Below are 17,470 nucleotides of genomic sequence, written 5' to 3' on the forward strand. Positions count from 1 at the left end.
CACACTCCTCTAACACCACGTCAGTGACTCATTTCTTCTCTTTTCCAGTCGTGCCTCTTCCAGACAAATTCCAGGCATGTCTAGTTCTTCTGATATTCCTCAACTAGACTTTAGACTGACAGTCTGAATTATTGGACGTCCCTCAGAAATCAAGACAAAGGCCAGGCTTTGGGTTTCAAGCTGTTGAGGGCCTTATTTATATAACAAACCTGACAGAAAATCGTTGAAACTCGAATTTATCAGTATGGATGTGAGCGGCGGCTACGATCAAATCTCAAGTCTGGTCTAAGCCTAAGCTCGTGTGCGCAAGTTTTTTTCAGTTAGCACGAAGGTCTGCTTAATCTGTTTGTATGTCTAAAAGATAGTATCTAAGGCCCCGTTTACACTACCAGTTAAATGTAACCCAATTCGGCTTTTTTGCCAATCGCAGATGCCTCAGAGCCCAGAGAAGTCGACAACACTTCTGGACACTGTTAACATAGGGCTTCCTTTTGGCACAGTATAGTTTTAACTGGCATTTGTGGATGTTCAGAGATCGGTTTCAGGCCTACTTCATATGTGGAAATAAATCAGATATGTGACAATGCGACTGTCATGTAAACAGGCAGATCGAATTTATTAAGGCGTTGCGTTTTATATGTTATTAATCTTGCGACAATGTGGTGCTTCTCTGCGGTTTAATGACATAGAAGAAAAATCGTGTGTAGAGACGCCAACGTGGTAAACAACAACAACAGAGGAAACACTGAGGAGGAAAGAAGTCAGTCGCCACAATTTACTCCCACCAGACCTAAGATTTCTCTCGTACCCACAAGTTCCTCTGAATTGTGGAGGACACCATATATAAACCATAGCTGCAAGCTGCGATGATGGCCCTTTCCCACCTCCGCCTCAAAATCATTTTAAAATTGGGCGAACTTCGTGTTGTAACTTTAGCTTTTTGTCACTATTAATACACCCACTGCACGCTACACATAAAACAACTTTATTCTCTCTAAAACAAGTGCGCACACAGGCAAAGGCTGCATCTTCAAATACACACACACACACACATCAGAGCTATATCATTACATTAACTGCGTGGGGGTAAATCTGGACTGAACCATTCAATGCTTATACTATACTTTGCATATTTCACAGAGCTAAAAACAAGACAATTTCTTCCGTCGTGGCTAGTGTGGCACAGATGCTAAAACCCGCCTTTACGCATGCGTGACATCGTAGATGAAATGGCAAGTGTAAACACACGAACTGGATATGGGTCACGATTAAAACAACGTGTAAACAGACAGACAAAAAAAAACAGATATTATTATAGGCCGCAAATCTGAATTGAGCATCAAGACCTGACTGTGTAAATAGGGCCTAAGACTTGTGTTTTCATTTCATTTGTGTCTATAGTTTAACAACCAAACATTCAGATTTAATTACATTAATACATAATTTTTTTTTATTAAAATAGATGATGACAATAATGAAAACGAAATTTAAAAAGTCAATAAAATTCTTATTAATGGGGAAAAAATTTCATTTAAACTCATTTGATGATCTGATTTTTGAGATGCAAACCAGGCAAAATTTCTAGCAGGATATAATAAGGTACAGTGGCGTAGCGCAAAATGCGGAGGCCCCCCTGCAGGGATCACTGACGGGGCCTACTGATATTGGGAGGGGGGGGTAACGCGGGGAAGCGATCAAAGGGAGGCGGGGTGGAGCGACAACGCGGAAAAGCCTTCACAAACTGAGGAGCGATCACAAACCGAAAGCGGCGAGAGCGTCAAAGTAGACAGAAGTAATTCATTCTCAATAAGACCCGGCGGCGAGAAACAGCGCGGTTTGCTTCTCCGATGTGAGCGTGGAGGAGAGTTGAAATCAAGTCAACTTTAAGGAATGAGCTATGACGCGGTTCGGCGGCAAGCAATCAAAATAAAGTAGTCCACCGCTTGCGAGGAGTTCAGAGAACACAGACCTGTGAACTTTAGTTCCGACCACAGTTGTTCCCAAGAGTTTGATGATTACAGTTGCCGGACTTTTAATTATTGAAAATCGCGACGACGCGGGGCCCCCTAATCATGCGGGCGCCCCCCTGTGGTGCGTGCCCTGCGGGCCAGTCCGCTACGCCAATGATAAGGTAGCTACTTGAACTTTCATGATATCAAGCACATTTACAATGCGCAGTGGTTGGCTGGTAGTGGTTTGAGCAGTGGTTGGCTGGTATATGGCGCAGTGGTTGACATTCTCAAATCAGAGAAGGTTCCTATATAGCAAAATTTCCTTGGCCCAGCTCTGGCCCACACAATTAGCTTTTGCTTCAGCTTTTTCACCATTTTAAACGTGTTTGTTGGCAAACTGGCGATCCTCAGCCCATCTTTTCTCCTAAAGGACAAGACCTTTCTTAGATGTTGCTTTTGAACCAAATCATAATTACAATCACCTGTTGACATCACCTGTTTCAAATCACGTCATTATTCAACCAATTAACCTGATTACTAACCCTAAACTGCTCCTGTCCCAACTATTTTTTTGGAATGTGTTGCAGGTCTGAATGAAATGAAAGGATGTATATTTACAAATGAAATGAAGTTGACCAAACAAAATATGGGATATTTAAAGTCAAAGTAATATTGGAAATCACTTCTTTCTCTTTTATTTGCGTTTTCCACACAGTTTCTAATTTGGGGTTGTAGACTAATCAGCACTAATTAGTTGTTTGATGTCTAATCACATCATCCATCCTAATCCGTTCCATATTTAAACAACGCTTTTTTCATAATTTTGAATATTAAACCTTCCTTATTGTAAAAAACAAAACATCCCACATCTGCAGCTCTCTAGGAAACACAATAAAGAAAACTGCTTTTAACTTTTAACCTTGAGAGTTCAGAGGTGACATAAGATCCAAGGGTTGTCTGGGCCAATCGGTCTACAAATTCCAGGTGACTTTTGACCCCGCGTGCGTCTAATACACTCAGTCAGTGCTTAACAAGTCATCACAGGACAAATAGAGCATGAAAACTACTGCAACAAAACCTACACCGTCTGCATGAACCCCACTGGAGCTTAGATTAGCAACAGAAAGGCTCATCACATGGTCAAAACAAATAAATCTGGAAGAAAGCTCAGGGCAGTGGTCGCAGGTCATAAAAGTGAACATAAAGGTGCACCCATACCCTTTAAAGCAGTGGTGCCTGGAGACCACATCATATATTTGTCTGCTTTTCCAGCCTGATTTTACGAGGAAAAGTATTTTACGTTTTGTCAATTTAGTAGATAATCGGTACGAATTCGTACGAGTTCAGTCGTACAAAAATGTGTGATTTTAAAAAGGAGGCGTGGCACCCAACCCCACCCCTAACCCCAACCGTCATTGGGTGATGAGCAAATCGTACTAAACTGTTTGAATTAGACTGAATAAATTCATATGAATTAGCCACTAAATCAAAAAGTTACGAATTGCCATGAGATTGCGTTGGCTTTTCACACGCACTTAATAAATGACCTTTGCCACTTATTTAAAATAAGTTAAAACGACACCGCTCTTATGACAACTTAATTGTTTTATGTTTAATCCACTAAATCACATCGATTTGTGTTGGGACAACATGACGGAATTGTGTGGAACCCAGCATTTTTTTGTTTACAGCGAATGACATTTGCTGTTTGTTCAAACTACTTATTAAAAAATAAGCTAAAACAACCAACCCATGCTCATTCTGAAAACCTACCGCTATATACATTTCTGGAGAGCGCCAAATATGTCCCAGGAGGTATGTTTATTGCCGTTTTTGTTTTCGCGAATCCACCAGATGCTGCTGTGTATGCTTTTTGAGATCTCAAATTTCTCTTATGAGTGACATTCGTGCCTGCTGTTCTCACGTAAATCCACCAAAGGCAGCTGTCGACTGACTGACCAATCGACTGACCCACCCTTCTCCTTCCCTAAGCCCAACTGATAGTGTTTTCAAAAGCACAGATTGACCCGCTCACCCACTTACCTAAACTTAACCAAAAATTTTAAAAAGCAATCCAGAAAAAGAAAAGTCATCGCTTGGTTTTACCACATTTTCACCCTGTTATTTACTTGTTTATTTTATTTATTGGCTTCTGTTTTTGTCTTATCCACTTTTGTTCTTCACCAGACTCAAATCTCGTTGTCATGGTCAACAACTCTCCGCGTCTCAAGTCCGCCGACGAACATGGCGAGCCACTGGACAAACTGGTAACATTGGGAAAGCCTTCCACACGGACGTAAGCGGTCAGTTGGTAAACAACAAAAGGAAGTTAAACCGTCCCGTAGCGTTCGATTTAAAGACGAGATGTTAGCCATCTATTTTGTTTGACTTTATGTCAGCAGTGATATTGACATACATAGTGGTTGCTATTTGTATGAGGTAGAAGACTCACCACGGTGCAGCACAGCGGCCAGAACCACCACAGCAGAGCCAGAATCAGCAGCAGCATCACTATCAGCAGTGCTATGGCAAGAATTGTACCATCAGACTGTGGGGAGAACAGATCAACATTTAGGACCCTGTCCTTCTTATGTTGCACAGGTATATTTTTGAAAATAAATAAATAAATAAATAAATACATAATAAATAAATACACAACATTAATTTAATTCACTTAATATATTTCATTGAACGTACACTATGACATCACATTATACTATATAACTGCAGGGTAACTTTGCTTATATATATTTATACAACAGCTCTGTCTGATTCTCGAATCTGATTGGCTGATAGCCGTGCAATTTTATGCAATATCAGAGCTCGCACAGCCTCTGCACTCTTGTGTATCACTCCGCACACATAGAGTGACAGCAGATCAATAGACTCACTACCGTTTCACAAATATTGCAGCTGTTGGACAACATAATGTACTTATGTTGAGGCTTTTTAGATGAGAATGTAGTTTTTAGATTGCAGCTATGCAGTTTATCTTTAAGAATAATGCCTATTTAAATATTCATTATTTCTGAGACAGAGTGTCGGCATTAGTCTGTTATACTGAGCAGGGCAAAGACGGTTGATGTTGTCCATCCACAAGATGGTGACAGACCACATAACAAGCCCTTAGAGGAGAAAATTCAGCATAATTTCTAACTACAACTGATCAATCCATTTTAAAACAAGGTAAGTGACATTCTAAGTCGATATCTCTCTTTTGTATGTTGCAGTGCTGTTTTTATACCATAGTAATTGTAGTGTTTTGAGTGCACGATGGGAATGTTTGTATTTTTTTGTTTGCCACTCTTTTTGAGCTACTTTTTGGTTAGCCATCTGTTTGTTTCAGATTCTGTTTTCAGCATTTCATGCTGTTCTGCCTTATAATCTTAAAATGTGAGCCAAATCAGCTGTTTTGTCTTTACTTTAGACATTACACTAGAGCAGGGGTTCTCAACTGGTTTGGCCATGGGACCCAAATTTTAACATGGTCATCAAGCCGCGACCCAAATTTTTGGGAACTATAATAAAGTTTTGGGAATTATACTTCGTTTGTATTTATTTGTTAACATACACAAGTAGTGACAGATAAATCATAAGAAATTCACCAAGACTTACAAATAAACACTTTTTTATTGCTGTCATTTAACAAAATGGATCAAATAATAGAACTATTAGTTAGTACTAATATAATATAATATACTATTAGTATTAGTTGTTTTATTTAGAAGGTTTCATGTTCTCTTTAGAGAGCACCTCACTACATATGACACAAAGGCTTTAAGTCTTATATGTCGTCAATATTTATATATATCCATACTTTACATGTTCGGGGTCCTACTTGGGCTTCAACATATTTGTTGCTATAATTAAATGAAATTTCAGATGTCAAACAGTAGGGTTGTCGCGCACGCATTTCAAAATAAAAGTCTAGTATAAGCAAAATAAGTAAAAAATTTAACTTTTTTTTTTTTTTTTACCACACACTCCGCGACCCACTGAAAATATTCCCGCGACCAGAATCATTCAAATACTAGCTATAAAGTGACGTTGGTAAATTAGCAATGGTTTCTGCTGTTCTAATGTCAGCTGCAGAAGTGTATGAATGGCAGAGGAAGGTAGTTTAAATTCAAAACAATTTTACAGCATATAAAAATTCAGTTTCATTAAATTACAATTGCCAACAATTCAAATGAACACAATTCAAATTCAGATTGTTGAAAACCTATTATCAGACATACTGTGAACATTTCCTTGCTTTGTTAAACATAAATTGGGAAATATTTAAAAAAGAAAACAATTCAAAGGGGGCTAATAACTCTGACTTATACTTATAATTCTAACTGTACAACAGATGATTTGAGATTATACTTACACATTTTACCGTGGTGATTGTAACAGAACTTGAGATAAAACTCAGGCCTTCGTTCATGCTAACATAAAGGGAAGCTGCCCTGCAATATACAAAATGGGGTAAATTACTCTACAACATGTTCCTCATGTCTCACAGTTAACAATTAGGAATATAGAAAAGAAAGCAAAATGCATCTAGGACACTTACGTTCCCTCCTCTCGAAGAACAGGAGCTGGGCATAGCAGGTATGTGTCCTCCACTACCAGCGGCTTCACCACTAGCACAGAGGAAAAACATAGGGTCACATTTTACAATATTTGTTGATTGATTCTCTGTTGAATAAGAAAAATGGCTTTGAAATAAAGCACACACACACTGATCTGTTACACAGTTCAAGTGTTCACACTTAGCTGATGATTGGTAATAAGCTAGTTTAGCATGCTGTCCCAAGAGAGAGCCCTGAGCTCATGAGATCCTCAAGCTCGGGGCTCCCTCCCGTTTGCAGGGCGAGAGGGGAGTTTGAGCTCAGGTAGATCTCGAGAGCCCCCCTCCCCCCTCCTGCTGCTTAAGGATTGTTATGAGGGTCTGTTGCTGGCGAAATTTGACTATGGTGCTGATTTGGTTTAGTCAATTTACTTGTGTCTCATGTTTTGGACTGTGTGAGGAAACCGGAGGACCCGGGGAAAACCCATGCGAGCACGTTAGAATAAACATACGTCAAAAGAAAAAACAAGATTCATTTGCTTACCCCATTGGCAGATTATTTTGCTTGTTTTAAGGAAAAACTCACTTAGTAAATGGCATATTATTTCTCAAAACAAGACAATATGTTTGCTTGTCTAGAAAATGCTTCTTGATATAAGAAATTTTAGATATTTAGACTAGAAACAAGACAAAAAATCTATGCAAGAAAAGCATTTTTTGCAGTGTATAGAGGAAAAAGAGGTGGAAAGGGGGTGGAAGGGGGGATTCTTCCAGACGAAGATGACTAAAGGTAAGATGCTTTGGTTATTTATACTGAGTTAGGAATCGTCTGATTGGTGGTTGGTACATTAGCTTGACTCGGGGCCAGCCGTGTCAGTCATAAGCAATCCTCTCGAAATTAAGCGGCAGTCACATTAGAGTTTCAAGAGTTCACACTTAGCTGATTATTAATTATAAAAGCTTGTTTGGCATGCTGTCCCGGGAGAGAGCCCTGAGCTCATGAGATCCTCAAGCCCAGGGATCCCTCCCGTTGCAAGGCAGGAGGGGAGTTTGAGCTCAGGAAGATCTCGAGAACTCCCCTGCTGTAGTAACCAATGAACAGTAAGCGATTGCTCTTGGAGATAACTACATACCAGGAGCATGTCTATGGTGCCAATTTGGATTAGTCAGTTAACTTAATTGCATGTATTTGGACGGTGGGAGGAAACCGGGGAACCCGGGGAAAACCCACGTGAGCACGGGGAGAAGTGCAAACTCCACAAAGAAATATCTGCTGGTTTGGTAAAGCCTGGAACCAGAGACATTCTTGCTGTGAGGCAACAGGGCTACGCACTGGGCCACTGTGTCACCCATCTAAGAAGGAGGAGTAGGGGTGGAAGGGAGGACTCTTCAAAAAGAAGATAGTAGAATGAAACTCAGGGTATTTATAGTAGTTTAGGAGTCATCTGATTGCAGCGTAGTGAATTGGATAATGCGGATCCAGCTGCTAGCAATCATAAGCACGTGATCCTCTCGAAATTAGTTTATACATAAACTTCACTTAAGCATGTGAAATTCTGTCGTGCGGCGCTGCAAAAAGGGGCGGGATTAAACAAGCTTATTAGACATTTAAAAGAGCGACCGATTGCTCCATGTTTTAAATTTCTGTCCAAAGAGGTCATGTTTTGATCCTCGATTGGTCTCACGCAGTCAAGTGATGCGATTTCAGCGGTCAGAGTTTACCAAGCTTGAACTTTGCACCGCAGCTTGAACTTTGCACCCTAAAAATCAATCCAACTGACACAGAACTAGAGAAAGAGGATACACGCATTAGCAGTGGCCACAGATCGCCACTGGTCAAGAAAAATATCAACTCCTGTAGCTCGCAAATGATGGCGGCTGTTCACATATTGTGTCATTTCTACACGCGAGTTCGTTATTTATAATGAAGGTGCAAGCAGCGCGACACGCTCACGTATTCCAGGCGCCCCGAGTTGAAAACATTTTAACTTTTCAGAATGCCACACAGCAAGTCACGTGACAAGAACCGACTGATCAGCTTCATATTTTGTATGGAATACAATTTTGGCAGTGGCGCAGTAGGTAGTGCTGTCGCCTCACAGCAAGAAGGTCGCTGGGTCGCTGGTTCGAACCTCGGCTCAGTTGGTGTTTCTGTGTGGAGTTTGCATGTTCTCTCTGCCTTCGCGTGGGTTTTCTCCGGTTGCTCTGGTTTCCCCCACAGTCCAAAGACATGCGGTACAGGTGAATTGGGTAGGCTAAATTGTCCGTAGTGTGTGTAAATGTGTGTGTGGATGTTTCCCAGAGATGGGTTGCGACTGGAAAGGCATCCACTGCGTAAAACTTGCTGGATAAGTTGGCGGTTCATTCCGCTGTGGCGACCCCGGATTAATAGAGGGCCAACAAGTGGTACTTGTAGAGGCCATATTTTTTGAGGTGGTACTTGGTTTGAGAACCACTGGCCTAGAGTGTGTATGTGACGTTTCAGCTTAAAATGCCACACAAATAATGTTATAACCCTTAGAAACCTCCCCTTTTAGGCTTTGATCCAAATCGTGCGGTTTTGGTGACTTTCCCTTTAAATTCAAATGAGATTGTGCTGTTTTTAAAAGAGGGCGGAGCTACAAATGCCTATGTGTCAGTATAGTGGCAGATTCAAAAGTCTAAAGGCGGACGGCTGTCTATGGGCTGTCTATGCTAATGAGGGAGAGATCATCACTAATGGGCGGGGCTTTCCCCCTATGATGACTCATACAAAGAGAGAATGTCAATCAAAGTGTGATTCTAAAACATTTAATTAACACATTCTAACCAGTAGAAGCTGGTTATATTCACACATTGTTGACACACAACTGTGTCTAAACCCCGTTTAAAAGTGATTTTTGCATAATAAGTCCCCTCCTAAATCAAGAATCCTGAAATATTTGGACTAAAAAAGAGAGACAAAAACTCTAAATGTGATTTTTGCAGTTTTAGGTAAAACAGTTCATGCATGATGGACATTATCATTCACTGACAGGAGTGTTTACAATGGTCAAGCATAAATAAACACCAGTCCTATGCAACACTGGGAGTAAATGTGGTGCAAGTCTGGAAACATGCCCTGAGGATGGGAAAGTCAAACTGGTTTCCTGAGTAGTGGACAGAAATGGGTTTTCGGATTGCTTCCATGACACAGTTACACTTATCAACCGGATGCTCTGCTCTCTATCAGACACTAGCAATTAGCATGGGTGCTGCTGCGTTTGAAATGTCCGGCTTTAATCAAAGCAAATACAAGCAAAAGGACAAGTGAAGCACCAAAGCTGGTACCCATTACTGGTACTGTAAACTAGGATTGAATGCAGATGACTGGGCTTTGATCTTACGACCAGTGCCTATTTGAATGAAAATATGATTGTTTGGAGCGAATTAGCCGCTCTGTGAAGTTTAATATCGTTACAGCATTAAAGCATACGAAATGTCAACATCAGTACACTTTAAAGGGTCACGAAACACCAAAACACATTTTTTGAGCTGTTGACAGTCGTATATGTGTCCCACACTGCTAAAAACACTATTAAGACACCTATATTTCACTAAAAAGTGTAAATTGGTTGTTTTTGCGTTATTTCAAGCAAATTCGTACTTCCGGTTTGAAACGAATTTTTGAAGCTGCGTCACGGCCATGACATAATAGCGTGTATTCCAGCGTGCAGACTGGGTGTCTGTGCCAGAGTGAGTCTTATTACGTCTTACAGTGTGATGCATTAATGCATGAGTAAGGCTTGGTTCAAACCAATCAGCGCGCTCTATTGTGCAACTTCATTAATATTCATTACTATCACCGTGTTTTCAGGACAGAGACACTACGTTGTGTTGGCAAAACAAGCGTGAAGTGTTGCTTTTATAGTTTGCTGCAGTTGAGTTTCGTTTTCATTTTCTCTCTGTGAGAGCTCAGACTCACGTGTGGATTACAGTGTATGCGACGCTCGACAACAATAACTTACGTGTCTAAGGACGATTATTGTTTACCTGAGAGCTGTTCTCATCTGCAAACGCTGAAATCTGGATTCGTTTGTAGTATTCTCTTCATAAAGACGCAGCTCTAGTTGCTGGTGATTGTCCTGTCTCTACAGATTTGGTAAGTGAGCGACCAGTTTATTCAGTTTGTTCGTATCTAACAAACTATTGCACAGAGTGTAAACACGTTAGCATCACAACCAAACTTTAACCTCGTGTAGGGTTTTTACCGCATTTAGTGACCGGAATAACACGCGCGGCTTTCTGACACTACCTGCCGTGTGCATCTAAGTTTCTGGGAAATGCGGAGGTTTTTTTTCTCTCATTCGCCGTGCGGTATCAAACATTGCATGAAAAATACATGCTTAGAGCAGCTCCTCGAATCAAATATCTCGTGTGTCGCGAGGGGCATGAATGAATTCCCTGAATGAAAGAGCCAAACTGCAGTTAAAGTCCACCATTTAATAATTTGGCAAATAATTCGACTACAGATGTCCATGTAGGTTAAACATCATCACTTTATCGTGTGTGTGTGTGTGTATTTTGACTCTGAAACTCGCGCGTGCCCAAATAGACACTCCCACACCATCCCACTTTTCTTCCTCCGACACTCCCCCCTAAACAGAGCTGGACACGCCCACTTTTCTGACTTTTTCCAAAGTAGAGGTGTGAAAACACCCTGCTGAAACGAGGGGGTTACATGGCCCTTTAATAGACGTAATTTAAAATCGAAAGTTGCCTTGTAATTAACATCACATTTCGTTAAATATACTTACAATGCTTGCACATCTTTTTCCCACTGCCATAATAATTAATATCAGTCATCATGGGACATATTAAAAGCAATGTATTTGCCAACCATTGAAGCAAAAAAACATTTTTATTTAACTACACTAACCGGCCACTTTATTAGGTACACCTGTCCAACTGCTTGTTAACGCAAATTTCTTATCAGCCAATCACATGGCTGCTCTGAGTATTTCAGAAACTGATGATCTACTGGGATTTTCACGCACAACCATCTCTAGGGTTTACAGAGAATGGTCCGAAAAAGAGAAAATGTCCAGTGAGCGCCAGTTCTGTGGGTGCATTGTTGATGCCAGAGGTCAGAGGAGAATGGCCAGACTGGTTCGCAAGGCAACCGAGGTCTGCAGAAGAGCATCTCTGAGCGCACAACACGTCCAACCTTGAGGCGGATGGGCTACAGCAGCAGAAGACCACACCGGGTGCCACTCCTGTCAGTTATGGACAGAAAACTGAGGCTACAATTCACACAGGCTGACCAGAATTGGACAATAGAAGATTGGAAAAATGTTGCTAATTTAAAATGAAATGCTAATTTCAGTGACCCGCTACTGTGTTTGTGTGCAGACAAATGGCATAGGAATAGCTGTTGTTTTGTAAATACCCGCGTGCAGGGGTCACCAACCCTGGTCTAGGAGAGCTACCTTCCTGCAGAATTCAGTCCCAACCCTGATCAAACACACCTGAACCAATTAATAGTACCTTAAGCAGCACTTGATAATTACAAACAGGTGTGTTTGGTCAGGGTTGCAACTAAAATCTGCAGGAAGGTAGCTCTCCAGGAACAGGGTTGTTGACCCCTGCCAGCGTTCATGTGGACTGAGCCTTAGGGTTTATTTTGCTGTATGTTTCAGATGCATCATACACATCCATGAGAAGGCAGGGCTTGTGATACAGATCAACCAGCGAATCACTAACCAAAACCCAACCAATTGTGTTTTCAAACACAACATTATATAAGATTGTACTGCAACCCATTGCCAATGCTAAGGGGGGTAATTCTGTTATTATATCTCGAATTTGATAGAGTCTGAAGTTACTTTTCCTTCTGTATCCTAATGTAAAAATGTATTATAAATACGCCTGTCATGATAGCAAATTTTGATTGTGTGATATATTGTCAGAAATTGATGCAATAAGCAATGCTAATGTGTTTTTGAGATAATTTTTTGCCACTGATTATATAGCAGCATAAAAAAAATAGCCATAAACACTTTAAAATAGAGGGGGATGGGGGGCTCACACAGGGGCGCAACTACACATTTACTGAGGGGTATGCGGGTTCAAATTTTGTGTGATCCCTCTTATTTTATATTAATTAATTAATAATAAATGAAGACAAATTTTCAGATTAATCTTATAACTTTTGACATTATGTATGATTTGACAGTTTATTTTGATAAAAACAAAAGCAAATCTAAACAGTTACATCTACATGAACACTTTCGGCTGTGGGACTGCATGTTATTGTGTTAAATGATTTTGAATTAAACAATAACAATATTATATTCATTTAAAATGCAAAATAAGGTTTTTTAACAAAACATATTTATTTATTTTTATTATTTGAAACTTTTAATAAGGATAATTTTAAAAAATAGTTTTGGCACAACGGCGCCCCCCCCATGTGTGGCGCCCCTATGCGCCGCATACACTGCATACCCCCTTGTTGCGCCACTGGGCTCACAGCATTTTGGCCCCCCCCAGAGATACTATTAGATTACTATTATTAATTATTATTATAATTTTGAGCTTTTGTCAGCTAATTTCAGCTTTCGGGTATAAAATGATTTTTGGGGCGGATCGAAGTCGGCTACATAGCGCAAAACTGCAAGATGACATGTCGGTTTCTCATTATTATTCATAGCGGAGTTTTCTTATCCTATGAGAAGAGCCGGCTTCTTAATTATTCATGACTGCGCATGCTTTCTGAAGGCAAGACAGACGTGCCAGTGCCAAGCTGTGAGACACAGACCCACGGCACACAGTATTTAGCTGTTCATATAGGGGCGTATGTGTTTGTTTTCACGATACATGGGATTTGTTGCATGTTTTTCCCGGCGCTGCTGTGTTTACCTAAATCCTCTAGATAACCAGCAGGGCTAATGGTTAAAATAGACAGGGGAAGAGACCTGCTGCACTGAGTCTGCATTCAAACCAGGGGATTGAGGGAGGAGTCCTCATTTATAGTGTTTATATGAACACGCTTATCTTTATAATGATATAAATTGTGGTTATTTGTATATGAAATTACGAATAACAAATGTAGCAGGGCATAAAATACTGTTTATTTCTTTGTATTTTAACTTTGTAAACTATTAAATCATGGGTCTCCTTTTGGTTTGTGTCTCATTTTGTGAACCGACTGACAACAGCTGTTCGCTCATTCTCCCTTGCTTTGCTGGCCACGCCCACACCTGCTCTTTGCTCGCGGAGCTCCACGCCCATTATGATGCATCTTTTGAAAAAGTTCTGAGGTCGACCTGAACCGAAAGCAGGGGGTGTCATGAGCCTTTGAAATATTTGAAATGCTTTTATTCTAGCTAAAATAAAACAAATAAGACTTTCTTCATAAGAATGAATATTTTAGGAAATACTGAAAATATATCTGTTAAACATCATTTGGAAAATATATTTGAGCTAATCATTTAGACTTTAACTGTATGTTTAATTTTATGTTTAAAAATATGAATTAATCCCACAGGTTCTACAATAGTAAAGTGTGCAAAAAAAATCCTTAGCGAATGCTGTTAGCCTCTTGCGTGGCAGCATTTTCTTATATCTCCTGCAGTTGGCAGCAATCCATCCTGTAAAACTTCTAATGTAGCCTTTACAAACTGCTATTAGCCAAAATGCTAATGAGACTGGCATTTGAGTTGGCTTGCCTGGCCGTTGCAGGGTTCCCTATGAAAACCAGCCCTCTGGGCCTTTCATTGGAAAAATGATAGTTAATCAGAAGGCTTTATAGATTCTAACTCAAATCATTCCAACCATATGGTCATTACGCAAGGAAATCGCGGAAATGTCTTATGTAAGGCTGCTGTCATCCCATATAACGTTTATCCCGTTTTTATTAGCCTTTATCGAGCCACTGATGTGTTTAGCATACATGTTCACTGTAATACAAGACGTATCTTAGCAACTATTTCAGCACTGTCAGCTTTAAGAGACAGTCCACCCAAAAGTGAAAGCTCTCATGTTGTTCCAGTCATGTATACGATAACTTTACATAACATTCATTCATTTTCCTTCGGATTTTTATTTATCAGGGGTCGCCACAGTGGAATGAACCGCCAACTTTTCCAGCATAGCCCTGCTGAAAAAAAAAAAACAGCTTAGACCAGCCTGAGCTGGTTGGCTGGTTTTAGCTGGTCGACCAGGTTGGTTTTAGAGGGGTTTAGGCCATTTCCAAGCTGGTTTCCAGCCATTTACAGCCTAGTCTTAGCTAGTCAGGCTGGGTAATGATGACCACTAAAACCAGCTAAAACCAGCTTGACCAGATTGGTTTAAGCTGGATATAGCTGGTTTTGGCTGGGCTCCCAGCCTAGCTAGGCTGGTCAGGCTGGGAGATGACCAGCTAAATCCAGCTAAGTCCAGGCTGGAAATGACAGAACCCCTCTAATACCAGGATGGTTGACCAGCTAAAACCAGCCAACTAGCCTAGGCTGGTTTAGGCTGGATTTTTCAGCAGGGATGTTTTATGCATCGAATGCCCTTCCAGTTGCAACCCAGTACTGGGAAACACCCACACAACTGCAAATAAATAAATAAAAACAATAAATCTGTGAGTTTGCGATGCTGTTTTCACTTTGCACTTCACGTTTCTGCGCGTTTCACTTTGTGGCCCTGATTTGACAAGAGGGCGGAGTCAAGGTAACTTGGCCGTTTACGGCAGGCCCAGACCTACTGGGCTGTAAGACCACCTCAGTGTAACACCACTGTGTCTTCAGGTGATGACGTCGCCTATATAGAGGCAGGTCTGCAAATTGGGTTTGGAAATTTCATTTTTATTTTTCAAAACTAAATTTTCCCTTTGCAATTGTTTATTTTTGTTAGCAAAATGTATTTTTATTTCTCAAAAATTTATTTTTGCTTTGCGATTTTCGAAGATTTGAATTTATTATATATATATATATATATATATATATATATATATATATATATATATATATATATTTTTTTTTTTTTTTTTTTTTTTTTTCTCAATATTTTATGTTTTGTTTGCAAAACTTTCTTTTATTCTGCATGTATACTGTGTGTGGCCCTAGATTGACTCCATATTTAAATTGTGTTACATGAAAAAATATCTGAAAATTGGTACATTTTACATAAAATTCATCATTGCACTTACTTCTGGTATGGGTTTCATTGATTCTGAAACTGCAAAGGACCTTGTCCACATTTCTAGCATGAAGAAATCCATTTCCTCTCACAACGACCTGGAATGCCTCTATAAAGGATTAAGTTAGATTTAGCAATGTTAAATCATGTAGCAAATTCTAAAATTAATTTACAGTAAATCAAGATAAAATGACAATAATAATAATAATAATAATAATAATAATAATAATAATAATTTAACAGTGTTTCTGAAAAAAAAAAGAGTTGTATAAGAATTAGAAAGCTTTACTGCCAGGCATGTTTACACATACAAGAATTAAGTTTTTGTGACAGAAGTATCCACAGTGTACAAAATGACAGTGACAGGACAAAAGCACAAATAATAAAGGAGTTCAGTAAATATAATACAAAATATACTAATTCACAAGTGTATGTACAGGTACATTACCAGTGTTGGGGAAAGTTACTTTTGAAAGTAATGCATTACATTATTAAATTACTCCCCAAAAAAGTAACTAGTTGCAATACTTTTAGTTTTTATGATACGTCATTCGTTACGTTACTTTGAGTTACTTTTCCTTACATTTGATGAGGCTTGATCTCTTTCAGAACATGCAAGTTTTTTTTTACTGTAACCCACTGGTCCTAATGCACCCAACCCTCGCTGAGCTGGGATCGAACCGGCGATTCTTTGCTCTAACAATGAGGCTGAAGACCATGGCCTCTAGCATCTGTTGCTAAAGCACCTTTTGAGGTCAGAGGAGTGAGGTTTACCTGCATAGCACTTTGCTAGCTGGCCTCCATTACACTCACCCCACTAAACCTCACTCCCATCCCGGACGAGCCCCCACATTTAACCCACCGGACCTGCTGCAACCAACCTGGTCTGAGCTGGGATTGAACCGGCGGTTCGTTGTATGGGAGTTGATTGCTCTAACAAGGAGGCTAAAGACCATGATCTCTATAGCGTCTTTCACTTAGGCACTTTTTGAGGTCAGAGGAGTAAGGTTCACCTGCAAATTTCTTCACTGGCTGACCTCCGCTAACACTCCATTATAAAGTTAACATAAATATCATTACTTAATTTAAAGTAATGCGTTACTTGTTACTTGGAAAAGTAAAATTATTACGTAACTCATTTTACTTGTAATGCTTTACCCCCAACACTGTATATAACTATACTATAATATAAAAAATTCTGAGGTAGACCTGAACCAAAAGTAGGGGGTGTCATGACCCTTTGAAATGTTTGAAATGCTTTTGTTATAGCTAAAATAAAACAAATAAGACTTTCTTTATAAGAAAAAAAATATTACAGGAAATGCTGAAAAATTAATCTGTTAAACATCATTTGGAAAGTATATTTGAGCTAATCATTTGGACTTCAACTGTGTGTTAAATTTTACATTTTTATACAATACGGGTATATTACTACATACTGTACTCACCTCCAGCACAGATACTGGATGGTTCTGCTGCGAGGATCTCTATGCATGATTTCTTCAAGATCTGATGGATATACAAAGAGTCAAATTCAGCAGGTGAACAAGTACTGACATACTGAAACTCATTCACCACTCAATACCATGTTATTAAAAGTGCCATAGAATGAAAATCTTGATGTACCGGTAACACTTTATAATAACTACACCCTATGAATCATTTACTAAGATTTAGCATAGAGTGAATTCATTATCTGTTAAGCATTAACTCTACATTAATAAATCTTAGTAAGCAGTTTATAACTGCAGCTACAAATGCTGCAGGGATTTATAAGGGATTTATAAAGCAGAAATAGTCCTCACTTTAGATTAGGTCA

General features: G+C 39.7%; 2 protein-coding genes across 2 annotated transcripts in view; one reads left to right on the forward strand and one right to left on the reverse strand.

Annotated features, from left to right (window-relative positions):
* gfpt1 (glutamine--fructose-6-phosphate transaminase 1) overlaps positions 1–4,564 on the forward strand; it is a 117,386-nt gene extending 112,822 nt beyond the window's left edge. The window contains exon 20 of the mRNA XM_073909726.1: positions 4,140–4,564. Coding sequence (XP_073765827.1) covers positions 4,140–4,223 — 84 coding nt within the window. The 3' untranslated portion in view covers positions 4,224–4,564. The remainder of the gene's footprint in view (positions 1–4,139) is intronic.
* antxr1a (ANTXR cell adhesion molecule 1a) overlaps positions 1–17,470 on the reverse strand; it is a 103,672-nt gene that overhangs the window by 32,122 nt on the left and 54,080 nt on the right. The window contains exons 10-14 of the mRNA XM_001332805.10: positions 17,100–17,160; positions 15,662–15,760; positions 6,511–6,580; positions 6,325–6,403; positions 4,405–4,500 (exon numbers count right to left, since the gene is read on the reverse strand). Coding sequence (XP_001332841.5) covers positions 4,405–4,500; positions 6,325–6,403; positions 6,511–6,580; positions 15,662–15,760; positions 17,100–17,160 — 405 coding nt within the window. The remainder of the gene's footprint in view (positions 1–4,404; positions 4,501–6,324; positions 6,404–6,510; positions 6,581–15,661; positions 15,761–17,099; positions 17,161–17,470) is intronic.

The sequence above is a fragment of the Danio rerio genome, chromosome 8, assembly GCF_049306965.1.
Source record: "Danio rerio strain Tuebingen ecotype United States chromosome 8, GRCz12tu, whole genome shotgun sequence".
Taxonomy (NCBI): domain Eukaryota; kingdom Metazoa; phylum Chordata; class Actinopteri; order Cypriniformes; family Danionidae; genus Danio; species Danio rerio.